A 14,980-nucleotide genomic window follows, 5' to 3' on the forward strand; every position below is an offset into this window, starting at 1 on the left:
AGATGGTTCAAATTTGCTGCAAAGGTGGTTGCCTGGGATCACAAACATTACCCAGCTGCAGGTAGTGCACACCTCCTATATTGCCACCACCATCTAATCTTGCTTTATACATCTAACAAGTTTCATAAAATTCACTTGGTTTATTTATTGATTTTAAGTAATAAGCCTAACTAATTTACATCATTATCTTGAATTTATAAATTAACACATTTATGCCCAGTACAAGAATGAAGATATTACAAACTTTAAAGCTATGCTTTTAAAATTAACCTAACAGCATTTTAAAATAGCAGACAACACATCACTTGACTTTGCCAATATTGGCTGCAGACAGATATTAACCTCAATTCAAATACCTAATTAAAATATGAACTTTCAAACTTACTGTGATTGTACAGTGATTGTCTGATTGTCACTGCAAACACATCATGATATACGACACTTCTTCCAGTATGTGGTTCATAGTAAGATTTATTTGAGTTTGTTTGTTGTCATCAATTCTCCTTTGTCTGAACTTTGTCTATGGCCTGTCTAATGATCAGTGGCAGATTTACACCATCATAGAGTCCTTACAGAGTTAATGTTCTTAGTTAATAAGATGATTTATTACATGATAGCAATATTATCATTAGTCAGGCATAATCTGGGAAGCTGTACAGGATACATCTGCTCCATCCAAAAAATATGTATGACATCAACAAAATGGATGGGTCTTAACGTAACAAAACTGAACACACAACCCCTTCAGAAGCATCATCTTATACAACAACAGCTACTTGTGAAATTCGCAGGTCTCTTGGTTGAGGATGAACTGTTATCAGAACAAAATGATCACACGTTGATTGTTCCATCTTTCTACTTCACTCTGGACCATAGAATAATCAAAACAGTACCTTTCCTCAAAGGTGTTCAAAAAAACCTTTGAATTGAATATTTCACTCTATTACAAAGAACATCAGTGGCAAAGCACGATGTGCGAGCTAAATTCACTCTGATGCTTTAGAAAATGAAATGCGGGCTCATAATCAGGCACATGCTTAAGACAGCCATGTTTGCGATCTGCCTTGTCAAAAATAACAGTTGAAGCTATTCTGATCAAATACATCATGAGAAAGAGCATCAGAAAAGCCACTGAACCAGCCACAACCAACTTTAAACAGTTAAAACTTGAAATTGGGAAAAAGGCTCTCTTCCAGCCTACTCAATTTTCAAATTTACCAGAGACCTGACCTTCAGGCATTTTAACTATAGGATGAACCACAACCAATTTAACATACGCTGCTTTTTCCAGACCTTCATTTTGAATTAAAAGATACCAAAATCTTTACAACTATTAATTTTGTTGTCTTTTCTCCATATCTCTATCTAATGTGTGTGTGTGAGAGCTAATGCAAGTTTGTGCGCATGTGAGAGAGAGTGAGAGTCAGACAGCATGAAAGTGTGTGTGAGTGTGACTTTGTGTGTGTATTTCCCACTCTTTCACCATAACGTCTGCTGCAAGTGTGTAATCTTCTTTGTTTTTAAATTATAAAAACCTGATGCTGGAAATACAGGAAGTCCCCAGGTTACAAATGAGTTCTGTTTTTAAGTCGAATTTGTATGCAAGTCGAAACCGTACGTGAATATGTACCGTTCACACGTAGTGTCAACTAGTCAGATATTTGTCTTAGTATATAGAATATATTTTACCTAAAACATCTTAAATATAATAATACAGTAATAAATGTAACTACAGGAAAGTATTTATAATTGAGAGTGACAGACTGTGTGTGTGTGTGTGTGTGTGTGAGGAGAGAGAGAGAGAGAGAGAGAGAGAGAGAGATTGTACCTATATACACACGCAAAAAATTAAAGAAACATTTCTTAAAATGTTTAGATAGAAAGGAAAAGATAGTGATTAAAGGTTAACACTTACTCTCATTCCAATTGATGTCTTACATACCGGAAGGGGCCTTAATTAATAATTAAGATGACTTTATTAATTGGATGATTCGGCTGTTGTTGGAGAGGATGGGCCTGGTGCTGGAGAATCAGGGTCTGATTCTGCTGTTGGAGAGTGGAGGTTTACTTCTGAAGTCAATTTCTTAAAGTAAAAATCGGGAGTGGCTTGAACAGAGCTTTTCTTTTTCTCATTATAAATGGCCTTGTGGTAGCTGAGTCCATTGGCAACTATCTGGTAAACTTTGGTGAACCTCTCTGCATTAAAGGAGGCCATAATTTCCTGATCCATTGGCTGAAGTTGTGATGTGGTATTGTATGGCAAAAAGATAACCTTTACATTGGGGTGAAGATCATCTAAAGTGCTTGGATGTCCGGGGGCGTTGTCAAGTGAGCCGACGAACCACTGAAAACGCGCAGTGTTTTGAGTGTCGCACAAAGTAGTCTGCCTGTTCGTTTGTATGAACCATTGTATGTAGCTAGATTTTTGAAAATAGTCTTTACGGAGGTCAGTTCATAAGTACGGGTGTTCATAAGCTGGGCGTTCGTAACCCTGTATACAAGTTAGGACATTGAACTGGGTGTGTCAGAAAACACACTAATGTCACACATGAAAAGTCTTTAATCATGAATAACAAGTGAACACAGAAACTCTGTACCATAAGCATATTGATGAAAATTTTGCAACAATGCATTTATTAACTTTATATACATATAAAAAGCAGCCAGTTTTTCTCTGCTACACACTGCATATGAAGTGAAGATCTATACCTTCATATTTAATCCCTGTTATCCAATAATTTCCTTCTTATTACGGCTGGCAATAAAAGTGAAGGCCATTAGTGCAATCTGATTAATAACTCAAAAAAGGTCAGTCACTGAAATATTACTGACCTTCACATGAATACAAATTCTACATCAATTTATTTATAAAGGAAATTCATAGAGATGAGACAGATACAACAATTCTCAAACAATCAAGACAGGAAAATAATACACCTCCATTTTGTGAATATTTTCAACTAAACTGGCCATTGCCAAACCACTGTGTTCCACATCAGAGTGCATGGGGAAAACTACTAGTGTAATAATCCAAACATGCAAATTTAAATCTCACCAAGGCAGCTAGGAGTTTATTTACTTTAATAAAATCTCAAATTAAAAAAAAACTAGTAGCATTAAGGGCGACCATGAAAGACTGTCAAAATTCTATTTGATTTACTTATGTCCTTTGGGGAAGGAATCCTTACTTGGTCCAGGTCCTGCATGTGATTTCAGACTCACATCAAAATGGTTAACTCATCATAGCTTCATACGGAGTGGCTATTCAGTTGTACTAAACCCACAACAAAATACAATAAAAAATTAACCAGCCACATCAATTGAGACTTCAGATTCAGACACAACAAAAGCAGCATTCGGCCTGCAAAGTCCACCCAGTTATCATCTAGGAACTTGTGACAAAATTTGGATCAACTGTTCCACAGACTAATCCAGCAACAACCTGGTATAGTATTATTTACAATAATACTTTTTAGATGACATTCCAGACGACTCCACCACTAAAACCAAAACAACAGTTCAAAGCTCTACAGTTCTTTTCCATATTCTAATCCCAGTTTTTCTAAGATAACTCGCGGTTACTTGGCAAAAGTGAAAAATTGGCTAGGTATCTCTTACCCATTAAAGGCAGAACAAACGTATTGCAAAGGGGTAAAAACAATGACTGCAGATGCTAGAAACCAGATTCTGTCCAACTGGTATTGCAGCCAACTGCCATCATACCAGTCTACTTTCAGTTACAGCAAAGTGATGTAGGAGCCCCATTAAAAGCCATATTCAACAATAATCTGGTTACCAGTGTTCAGTCTGGGCTCCTAACAGCCTTGGTACAAATATGGACAAAGCAACTAAATTTCAGAGGTGAAATAAGTGATTGCCCTTGACTACTTTTGGCTGAATATGACAAAGGGCCCTATTAAAACTAAAGCATTTGTAGAATAGGAGAAATCTTTCCAATGTTTGGAGTTATAGCACAAAAGAAGATGGATATCATAGTTGCAGGGCAATTGTGTTAGTCAGAGATAATTAAGGAGCAGCTTATAGTTCAGCAAAGGAGGGCCAAGATGATTAAGAGGGGAAACATTGAGTATGAGTGAAAACTTAAATAACTGTGGACAATAAGAGTTTCTAGAAATACGTAAGATGCAAAGCATTAGTGAAGACAAATGTAGGACCCTTACAGTCTGAAATGGGAGAATGGATAATGGAGAACAAGGAAATGACAGAATAAATAAAAAAAAACTATTTTTATTCTGTTTCACAGAAGAAGACAACAAATTCTCAGAGGTTCGAGGGAAGCAACTGTCTTTTCAAAAGGAGACATCGAAGGAAATTGGAAAAAAAGTAATGGGATTGAAAGCTGATAAATCCTCAGTGAGAACCTGATCAGGTGTACCCTAGAACTCTGTGGAAAGCGATTGCTGGACCTCTTACTGAGATATTTGTATCATCAATAGTCACAGGTGAGGTGCCGGAAGACTGGAGGTTGGCTAACGTGATGCCACTGTTTAAGGTGGTAAGGACAAGCCAGGGAACTATAGAGCAGTGAACCTGATGTCAGTGGTGGGCAAGTTGTTGGAGGAATCCTGAGGGACAGGATGTACATGTATTTGGAAAGGCAAGGACTGATTCAGGATAGTCAACATGGCTTTGTGCATGTGAAATCATATCTCATAAACTTGATTGAGTTTTTTGAAAAAGTAACATAAAGAGGATTGATGAGGGCAGAGCAGTAGATAGAAGCTATATTGACTTCAGTAAGGCATTCAACAAGGTTCCCCATGGGAGACTGGTTTGCAAAGATAGGATCTCCTGGAGTACAGGGAGAACTAGCCATTTGGATACAGAACTGGCTCAAAGGTAGAAGACAGGAGGTGGTGGTGGAGGGTTGTTTGTCAAACTGGCTATTTATGCTATCTATGCCCCTCAAGATTTTATAAACCTCTATAAAGATTACCCATATCCCCCTGAAGCTCCAAGGGAAAACACCCTCAGCCTATTCAGCCTCTCCCTATAATCCAAACCCTCCAGTCCCGGGAACATACTTGCAAATCTTTTCTGAACCCTCACAAGTTTAACATCCCTCCGATAGAAGGATAACCAAAATTATATGCAGTATTCTAAAAGTGGCCTTGCCAATGTCCTGTACAGCCGCAACATGACATACCATGATGATATTCTGACCACTGAAGGCAAATGTGTCATATACCTTTTTCACCACCTTGTGCACCTGCGACTCCACTTTCAAGGAAATGTGCACCTGTACCCCTAGGTCTCTTTGTTTAACAGTCCACAGGACCCTACCATTAACTGTATAAGTCCTGTGCTGATTTGCCTTACCAAAATGCAACACTTCACATTTATCTAAATTAAGTTCCACCTGCCACACCTTTGCCCTTTGGCCCAAATGATCAAGGTCCTGTTGTACACTGAGATAATCTTTTTCACTGTCCACTACAAAACCTATTTTGGTGTCATTTGCAAACTTAGTAACCAAACCTCTTGTATTCACATCCAAATCATTTATATAAATATTTCTTGTGCAATATCTTTTATGTGATGTATTATTGAAGTCTTTTGGAAATCCAAAATGTTCTACATCTCATGGTTTCAAATAAACATACTTCAAATGTTAATAATGAGTAATGTACTGCTTCAGCCTTGGTGTCAGTTTCCCACTCCAGTGAAACCTTATGAAGTATTGCTCAACAATAATTTCTCCATGTGCATGAATTCCCAAATGTCATGAGTCTTTCGAACTCTTCCTCCAAAGCTAGTGGAAGCTAAGTCCTTCAATATTTTTAAAACAAGGGTGAATAGATTCCTTGTAAGCAAGAGTTTGAGAGGTCTTTGGGATAGATGAAAATGTAGAGTAATCAGATTGATCATGACCTTATTGAATGATGAAGTGGACTCAATGGGCTGAGTGATCTAATTTTGCTTCCAATTTATATGTTCCCATTATCTATTTGATTCATAATATCCTCATAGAATTCTAATAACTTTGCCAATTAAGCCCTTTTTATACAGACATACTAACTCTGATATTTTATGATTTTCTCAATGTCTTACTAATACATCCTTAATAAATGAATTCCAGCATTTTCATAATGATATCTGTTAGGCAAATTACCTAGAGTTTTGTGCTTTGCTACCTTTTTCCTTTCTAGAATGGGGGCATTACATTTGCTGTTTTCCAATTTGCTGAAACCTTTCCAGAATCCAGGTAACTTTCAAAGATTATATTCACTATCACTGCAGCCAATTTTATTTTTAAGGTCCTAGGGTGTGAAGCTGTACTTTAGCAAGAATGCATTCAACAAAGCCAACATTTAAAAGCTTCAAAGAAGAAAGTTATTGCAAAAATGCAGCAACAGACTAGTTTTAGAAATTGTCCAAACTCTGCCTCCCAGCATTCCACATGACCTTAAAAAGCCAGCTAAGACATGAATTTTATAGTGTAATACTTGATGTTCCTTGAAAATGCTAATTTCCAAGAACCTTTCCCTAAGAAAAAGCGAAACCTACCTGACAAAATGAAGATCTTCCCCATCGAAACCATCTTCATATTATACATGAACCAGAGAATCTTTTGATTTGAATGAAACCTGATATGATAACCAGAATTTTTCATATTGAACTCACCTTTATATATTAACAGACAATTCATGAACAGGGATGTGATGTTGTTACGAGATGTAAAATAATGTAGGTTTGGGGAGGGGCTATGCGAATCACCACATTTTTAAAAAATAGTTTTAATAATTGAGTATTTAGAAGTAACAGCAATGATTGTAGCAGACAGTAATAACAGGAGAAACAGAAAAAGGTAAAAAGAGCACTGCATAGTTTGGAGCTTCTCAGAGAATAATTTTAATGAGAGGATTGACTGCAATGGAATAATGAAACTAAAAACCAGCACTGAAACTGCAATGTTTTAAAAGCAGCAACTCAAGGGTTAACAGCCTGAGTGCAGTTCAGAAGTTTGGGAACAACCTGTCTGGTTTAAAATTTAAACAAAGCTTGGGAGTTAATCATCAGTCATCATTAACTGATCCATTTTCTATGGCAATGCCTCAGAGTCCACTTGCAACCAATCAACACTCTCCTCTTGTACAACGTAAATGTTCTTTCCTTTTACTGTGATGTTTCTTGTGAATTGTTCGGGTGAGTGCAAGATGAAAAGCTTTGGTGAAATGTCCTCTTTCAGCAATGCTCAAGTTCTATACCACCAAATGACTAGCTATGGCTTTGTTTTCAAGATCTGAAACAAAAATAGAAATTGCTGGAAAAACTTGGGAGGTGTGGCAGCATCTGTGGGAAGAAAGCGGAGTTAACACTTTTAAGTTTGGAGACTCTTCATCAGATCTAAAGAAAGGTCACTCGACTCGAAATGTTAACTCTGCTTTCTCCCCACTGATGCTGCCAGACCTACTAAGTTTTTCTTATCTTATTGTTTACAAGATTATTCTTGTTGGCATTTTGTAAATAATTTGGAATAGATAACATGATAACAGTACACACAGCAAAATATCAATTTACTCTTTTACCTCAGGGATCCCTGGATTTTGTTGTGAGCAAAATGGGTTCCCCTCCAGTGTGAGTGTGTTCAGCTTGCTGCACAGAGCTACAAAGTGGATTTGTACAATATCATCAATGTTGTTCCCTTCCAGGTCTAGTACTTCAAGGTGTTCCAGCATGCTCACCGGGCTGACATCTGAAATACTGTTATATGCCACATATAGTTCCTGCAGCAAAGATAAGAAAATGTAACTCGTAGAACAAAAGTAGGCCATTCAACTCCTTAAAATTATGCCTCCATCCAACTAGACAATAGGTGATCACTGTCTCAACCCCATTTACCCACATCACCAGTAATTTTCAAATGGGACCTCTTTATACTAAAAGCCCACCCTTAGATAAATAGTTTCTCTCTATCCATTCTATCAATTTTTACCATCAACATTCAGACTTAGGCTAATAAGTGGCAAGTAATTTTCACACCACACAAGTCCCAGAAAATCTACAACAAAAAAAAAATCACTCTCTCTCTTTGACATTCAATTACCATGCGCCGCAAACAAGATCCATCACGTCAGGGCATTACCATTGACCAGAAACCTAACTGGACAAACCCCGTAAATATTGTAACCTGAAGAGCAGAGGCTGTGAGTTCTAAGTTGAAGAGTGTGGTGCTGGAAAAGCACAGCTGGTCAGGCAGCATCCAAGGAGCAGGAGAATTGACATTTTCAGCATAAACTCTTCATCAGGAATGAGGGGATAGCCCAAAGGGGTTGAGAAATAAATGGGGAGGGGGGGGGGAGGGGGGGGGGGGTTGGGGAGGGAAGGTGGCTGAGAGTAGATAGGTAGATGAAGTTGGGGGTGAAGGTGACATGTCAGAAAGGAGGGTGGAGCGGATAGGTGGGAAGGAAATGGACAGGTCAAGAGGATGGTGCTGAGTTGGAAGACTGGATCTGGGATAAGGTTGGGGAGGGAAACTAAGGAAACTAGTGAAATCCACATTGATCCTGTGTGGTTGGAGGGTCCCAAGGCGGAAGATGAGGCGTTCTTCCTCCAGGCATCAGGTGGTAAAGGTTTGGCGGTGCAGGCAGCCCATGACCTCATGTCCTTGGTGAAGTGGGAGAGGGAGTTAAAACGTTCAGTAACAGGGTGGTGGTGTTTTTTTGTGCATATGTCCTGGAGATGTTCTCTGCCCTTGTTGCAGTTGGGGAGGATGGAGTTCGAGGGCAGAGGTACAGGAAGTGGATGAGATGCTCTAGAGGGTGTCACCAACCACATGGGAGAGGAAACTTTGGTGTTTGAAGGAGGAGGCCATCTGGTAAGTTCTGTGGTGGAACTGATCCTCCTGGGAGCAGATGCAGCAGAGGTGGATGAATTGGGAATAAGGGATAGTGTTTTTACAGGAGGCATGGTGGGAGGAGGTGTAGTCCAGGTAGCTCTGGGAGTCGGTGGGTTTGTAGTAGATGCCTGTGTTGAGTCAGTCACAACTAATGGCAATGGAGAGGTCCAAGAAGGGGAGGGAGATGTCCGAGATGGTCAAGGTGAACTTAAGATTGTGGGGGAACGTGTTAGTGAAGTTGATAAACTGTTCAACTTCCGCGTAGGAACATGAGGTAGTGCCGATACAGTCATCAATGTACTGGAGAAAAAGGTAGGGAATGTGCTGGTATAGCTTTGGAAAATGGACTGTTCCATGTAGCCAACGAAGAGGCAGGCATAACTGGGGCCCATGTGGATGCCCATGGCTACCCCTTTGATCTGGAGGAAGTGGGAGGATTCAAGGGAGAAATTGCGGGTGAGGACCAGTTCAGCCAACTGAATGACAGTGTCAGTGGAAGAGTACTGGTTAGGTTGAGGGGAGAGGAAGAAATGGGGGGCTTTGAGGGCTTAGTCATGGCGGACGTATGTGTATAGGAACCTGATGTCCGTGGTGAGGATGAGGTGTTGGGAGCCGGGGAAACAAAAGTCATGGAGCAGTTGGAGGGTGTGGGTGATGTCCTGAGTGTACGTGGGGAGTTCCTGGACCAGGGAGGATGGGTATGTAGAGATGAGTTTGGCGGGGCAGGACCAGGCCAAGATGATAGATCGACCGGGGAAGTCAGGTTTGTGAATTTTGGGTAGGAGGTAGAAACGGGCAGTGTGGGGTTCCCACACTATGAGGTTGAAGGCTGTGGCTGGGAGATCCCCTATGGTTATGAGGTTGTGTATGGTCTGGGAGATGATGATTTGGACTCTCCCAGCTGAGAGTTCTATGGCAAGCATCTGATCTCTCAATTGCCCAAAACTTGCCCATCATCTACAAGATACAAGTCAGGAGTTGATGGAATATTTTCAATTTACCTGGATGAGTGCAGCATCAACAACAATCAAGAAATTTCAAACCATCTGAGGCAAAGCAGCTTGCTCAATTAACAACCCATCCACTCTTTCAAAGACATTTGGTTAAAAATGTTAAAACTCCCTTCCTAGTAACACTTTGTGTGTACCTACATCACATAATTGCAGCAGGTTCATAAAAGACAATTTATGATGGCAATTAGGAATGGGAATAAATGCTTTTCCTGTCAATGATGCTCACATCCCATGAATGAACAAATTTTTTAAAAAATCATTTTCGACAGCTCAAGTAAATCATACCTCATTTTTCTACATTAATGATCAGGAAAGCCTGAAAAAAATGTGGAAGCAAGTTGCAAAGCAACTTTGAAAAGGGCATTAGGTAAATATTTAGAAAAGAAAAATTGTGCAGAGCTGCAAGGAAAGGTTAAGGGAAGTGAACTTATTGGTTAACTCTTTCAAGGATCCTTCAGAGGTATGATGGACCAAATGGTCATCTCTCGTCCTCTACAATTAAATCATTCTATGAACTCACTTGTTATGCAGAAAAACCCCTCCAAGAATTTCATTTCTCTTTCTCTCACTTGGTCACCTCACTTTATTAATGGTATTAATTTAGTAACAGAACCCAGTGAAACAGCCCATTTCTCTGCAAGATTGTAGAGAGTAGCAGATAGAATAAAACTCAGCAACTACAGTAATGTCAGGGAAACCCACAAAAGTAGTGACAAAATACAGAGTTCATTTTGCATCAAAACAACTGAAAAAATTCACAGATGAAAAATTCAGACCTTTTATTGTGAAACAGCAGTTAGCGTTTGAAGCAAGAGTGAACTGCATATTATCTCAAGCTTGTAAACTACTTAGATTTTTGGTCGCCTTTTTCAGGATACTTTCCAGCATTTGTAACAGAATCACAGACACTTGTTATTCTCTGCACAACAAACTTGACAAACTATAACGTCTAGCCACAATGATTCAAAAATCAGAGTCAAAATTCTAAACATTATTGCAATTAGGCATTGCAAAATTATTATGATAATTAACAGCAAATATGTACATAGCACATTTAAAACAACAAATGTTTTGGTTTGCTGTTTATAGAACATCTGTAGATCTTTCATCTGAACTCTAGACATCAACCTAAAACATTAGTTCTGTTTGTCTTCACACACAACACTATCTTCTCCCAGATACTGCCAGACCTGCTGAGTTTCGCCAGCAATTTCTGTTTTTGTTTTAAATCTCCAATAACCACAGTGTTTTGTTTTATTTATAGGAGCTGCCTGATCTACTGAGTATCCTCTGGCATTCTCTGTATTTTCTATTTTGGATACCCAGCATCCACAGTATTTTATTTGGAGGTAATGCAGTATCTTATTTTTAACATGCGACAACATCACAAAATCCCATAGCCCACTGATCATGTGGCACAATGTGCTGGATGTCTAAATATCCTAGCCCCTTGTTATATCCAATCAGGTGATTGCTTACATCCAGAGAATGTGGGAAGATTGAGTATTGCTGAAAAAAAGACAGTTATTCAATGTTTGTCATAGTCATCCAACACAGAAATAGACTCTTAAGTCCAACTCGTCCATGTTGACAAGGTTTCCTGAACTGATCTAGTCCCATTTTCCATCATTTGGCCCATATTCTTCCAAACCCTTCTATTCATATACCCATCCAGATGCCTGTTAAATATTGTAATTGTATCCACCTCCACCACTTTCTCTGGCAGCTCATTCCACTACATTCTGCATGAAAAGGTTGCACCTCAGGTCACTTTTAAAAGTTTCCCCTCTCACCTTAAACCTACGCCCTCCAGTTTTGGACTGTCCTACTCTGGAAAAAGTAAAAAGTGAAGTCTGCAGATGCTGGAGATCAGAGCTGAAAATGTGTTGCTGGTTAAAGCACAGCAGGTCAGGCAGCATCCAAGGGACAGGAAATTCGACGTTTCGGGCCAGAGCCCTTCATCAGGAATGAGGAGAGTGTGCCAGGCAGGCTAAGATAAAAGGTAGGGAGGAGGGACTTGGGGGAGGGGCGATGGAGATGTGATAGGTGGAAGGAGGTCAAGGTGAGGGTGATAGGCCGGAGTGGGGTGGGGGCGGAGAGGTCAGGAAGAAAATTGCAGGTTAGGAGGGCGGTGCTGAGTTCGAGGGAATCGACTGAAACAAGGTGGGGGGAGGGGAAATGAGGAAACTGGAGAAATCGGAGTTCAGCCCTTGTGGTTGGAGGGTTCCCAGGCGGAAGATGAGGCGCTCTTCCTCCAACCGTCGTGTTGTTATGTTCTGGCGATGGAGAAGTCCAAGGACCTGCATGTCTTTGGTGGAGTGGGAGGGAGAGTTAAAGTGTTGAGCCACGGGGTGGTTGGGTTGGTTGGTCCGGGCGTCCCAGAGGTGTTCCCTGAAGCGTTCTGCAAGTAGGCGGCCCGTCTCCCCAATATAGAGGAGGCCACATCGGGTGCAGCGGATGCAATAGATGATGTGTGTGGAGGTGCAGGTGAATTTGTGGCGGATATGGAAGGATCCCTTGGGGCCTTGGAGAGAAGTAAGGGAGGAGGTGTGGGTGCAAGTTTGTATTTCCTGCGGTTGCAGGGGAAGGTGCCGGGAGTGGAAGTTGGGTTGGTGGGGGGTGTGGACCTGACGAGGGAGTCACGAAGGGCGTGGTCTTTGCGGAACGCTGATAGGGGAGGGGAGGGAAATATATCCCTGGTGGTGGGATCCGTTTGGAGGTGGCGGAAATGATGGCGGATGATACGCTGTATACGGAGGTTGGTGGGGTGGTAGGTGAAAACCAGTGGGGTTCTGTCTCGGTGGTGGTTGGAGGGGCGGGGCTCAAGTGCGGAGGAGATGCGGTGGAGGGCATCGTCGATCACGTCTGGGGGGAATCTGCGGTACTTGAAGGAGGCCGCCATCTGGGCTGTACGGTATTGGAACTGGTCCTCCTGGGAGCAGATGCAGCGGAGACGAAGGAATTGGGAATATGGAATGGTGTTTTTACAGGGGGCAGGGTGGGAGGAGGTGTAGTCCAGACAGCTGTGGGAGTCAGTCGGTTTATAATAGATGTCTGTGTTGAGTCGGTCGCCCGAGATAGAAATGGAAAGGTCTAGGAAGGGGAGGGAGGAGTCTGAGACAGTCCAGGTGAATTGGAGGTCGGGATGGAAGGTGTTGGTAAAGTTGATGAACTGTTCAACCTCCTCGTGGGAGCACGAGGCAGCGCCGATGCAGTCATCGATGTAGCGGAGAAAAAGGTGGGGGGTGGTGCCAGTGTAGTTGCGGAAGATGGACTGTTCCACATATCCTACGAAGAGACAGGCATAGCTGGGGCCCATGGCAACTCCTTTAGTTTGGAGGAAGTGGGAGGATTGGAAAGAGAAGTTATTCAGTGTGAGGACCAGTTCAGTCAGTCGAAGGAGGGTGTCAGTGGAAGGGTACTGGTTGGTGCGGCGGGAAAGGAAGAAGCGGAGGGCTTTGAGTCCTTCGTGATGGGGGATGGAGGTGTACAGGGACTGGATGTCCATTGTGAAGATAAGGCGTTGGGGACCGGGGAAGCGAAAATCATGGAGGAGGTGGAGGGCGTGGGTGGTATCCCGAACGTAGGTGGGGAGTTCTTGGACTAAAGGGGACAGAACCGTGTCGAGGTATGTGGAGAGGAGTTCGGTGGGGCAGGAGCAGGCTGAGACAATGGGTCGGCCGGGGCAGTCAGGTTTGTGGATTTTGGGCAGGAGGTAGAAATGGGCGGTGCGGGGTTGTGGGACTATGAGGTTGGAGGCGGTGGATGGGAGATCCCCTGAGGTGATGAGGTTATGGATGGTCTGGGAGATGATAGTTTGGTGGTGGGAGGTGGGGTCATGGTCAAGGGGGCAATAAGAGGAGGCGTCCGCGAGCTGGCGTTTGGCCTCAGCGGTATAAAGGTCGGTGCGCCAAACTACTACTGCACCTCCCTTGTCTGCCGGTTTGATGGTGAGGTTGGGGTTGGAGCGGAGGGAGTGGAAGGCTGCACGTTCTGAGGGTGAGAGGTTGGAGTGGGTGAGAGGAGTGGACATTAACCGACTCAACCTGTCCACTGAGGCCAAACGCCAGCTCGCGGACGCCTCCTCTTATTGCCATCTCCCATCTCATTGTCTCAGCCTGCTTCTTCCTGACCTCTCCGCCCCCACCCCACTCCAGCCTATCACCCTCACCTTGACCTCCTTCCACCTATCACATCTCCATTGCCCCTCCCCCAAGTCCCTCCTCCCTGCCTTTTATCTTAGCCTGCCTGGCACACTCTCCTCATTCCTGATGAAGGGCTCTGGCCCGAAACGTCGAATTTCCTGTTCCTTGGATGCTGCCTGACCTGCTGTGCTTTAACCAGCAACACATTTTCAGCTCTACTCTGGAAAAAGTTCATGGCTATTCATTGGTACAGACAGACATTTCTGTGGCCAGCAGCGAAAAAGCAGAATGGTGTGTTGCTTCCCTGGTGCCAGGATCAAGGGATGTCTGAGAGAGGGTGCAGAATGTTTTCAAGGGGGACAGGGGCCAGCAAGAGGTCATTGTACACATTGGAACCAACGACATAGGATGGGAAAACGTTGAGATTCTGAAGGCAGATTACAGACAATTAGGCAGGAATTTAAAAAGGAGGTCCTCGAGAGGAGTAATATCTGGATTACTCCCAGTGCTACGAGCTAGTGAGGATAGGAATAGGAGGACAGAGCAGACGAATGCATGGCTGCGGAGCTGGTGTATGAGAGAGGGATTCACATTTTTGGATCATTGGAAGCTGTTTTGGGACAGAAGTGATCTGTACAAGAAGGGCGGATTGCACCTAAATTGGAAGGGGACTAATATACTGGAAGGAAGATTTCCTAGTGCTGCTTGGGAGGATTTAAACTAGTAAGGTGGTATTGGGGGGGGGGGGAAAGAGTGTGGGAGTGGGGACGTGGAACCGAGGGAGATAGTGAGGAAAGATTTCAATCAGAGACTGGTACACTTGAGAACAAAAGCGAATCAAACAGTCAGGGCAGGCAGGGACAAAGCAGAAAACAAGGTAGGACTGATAAATTAAACTGCATTTATTTCAATGCAAGAGGCCTAACAGGGAAGGTAGATGAACTCAGGGCATGGTTAGGAAC

At 42.4% G+C, this 14,980-nt stretch overlaps 1 protein-coding gene across 2 annotated transcripts in view; it reads right to left on the reverse strand.

The window, feature by feature from the left end:
- lrrc56 (leucine rich repeat containing 56) overlaps nucleotides 1-14,980 on the reverse strand; it is a 134,754-nt gene that overhangs the window by 49,339 nt on the left and 70,435 nt on the right. For both annotated transcript variants that reach the window (XM_060838536.1, XM_060838537.1), the window contains one exon: nucleotides 7,551-7,748. In XM_060838536.1, coding sequence (XP_060694519.1) covers nucleotides 7,551-7,748 — 198 coding nt within the window. The remainder of the gene's footprint in view (nucleotides 1-7,550; nucleotides 7,749-14,980) is intronic.

The sequence above is a fragment of the Hemiscyllium ocellatum genome, chromosome 18, assembly GCF_020745735.1.
Source record: "Hemiscyllium ocellatum isolate sHemOce1 chromosome 18, sHemOce1.pat.X.cur, whole genome shotgun sequence".
NCBI lineage: Eukaryota > Metazoa > Chordata > Chondrichthyes > Orectolobiformes > Hemiscylliidae > Hemiscyllium > Hemiscyllium ocellatum.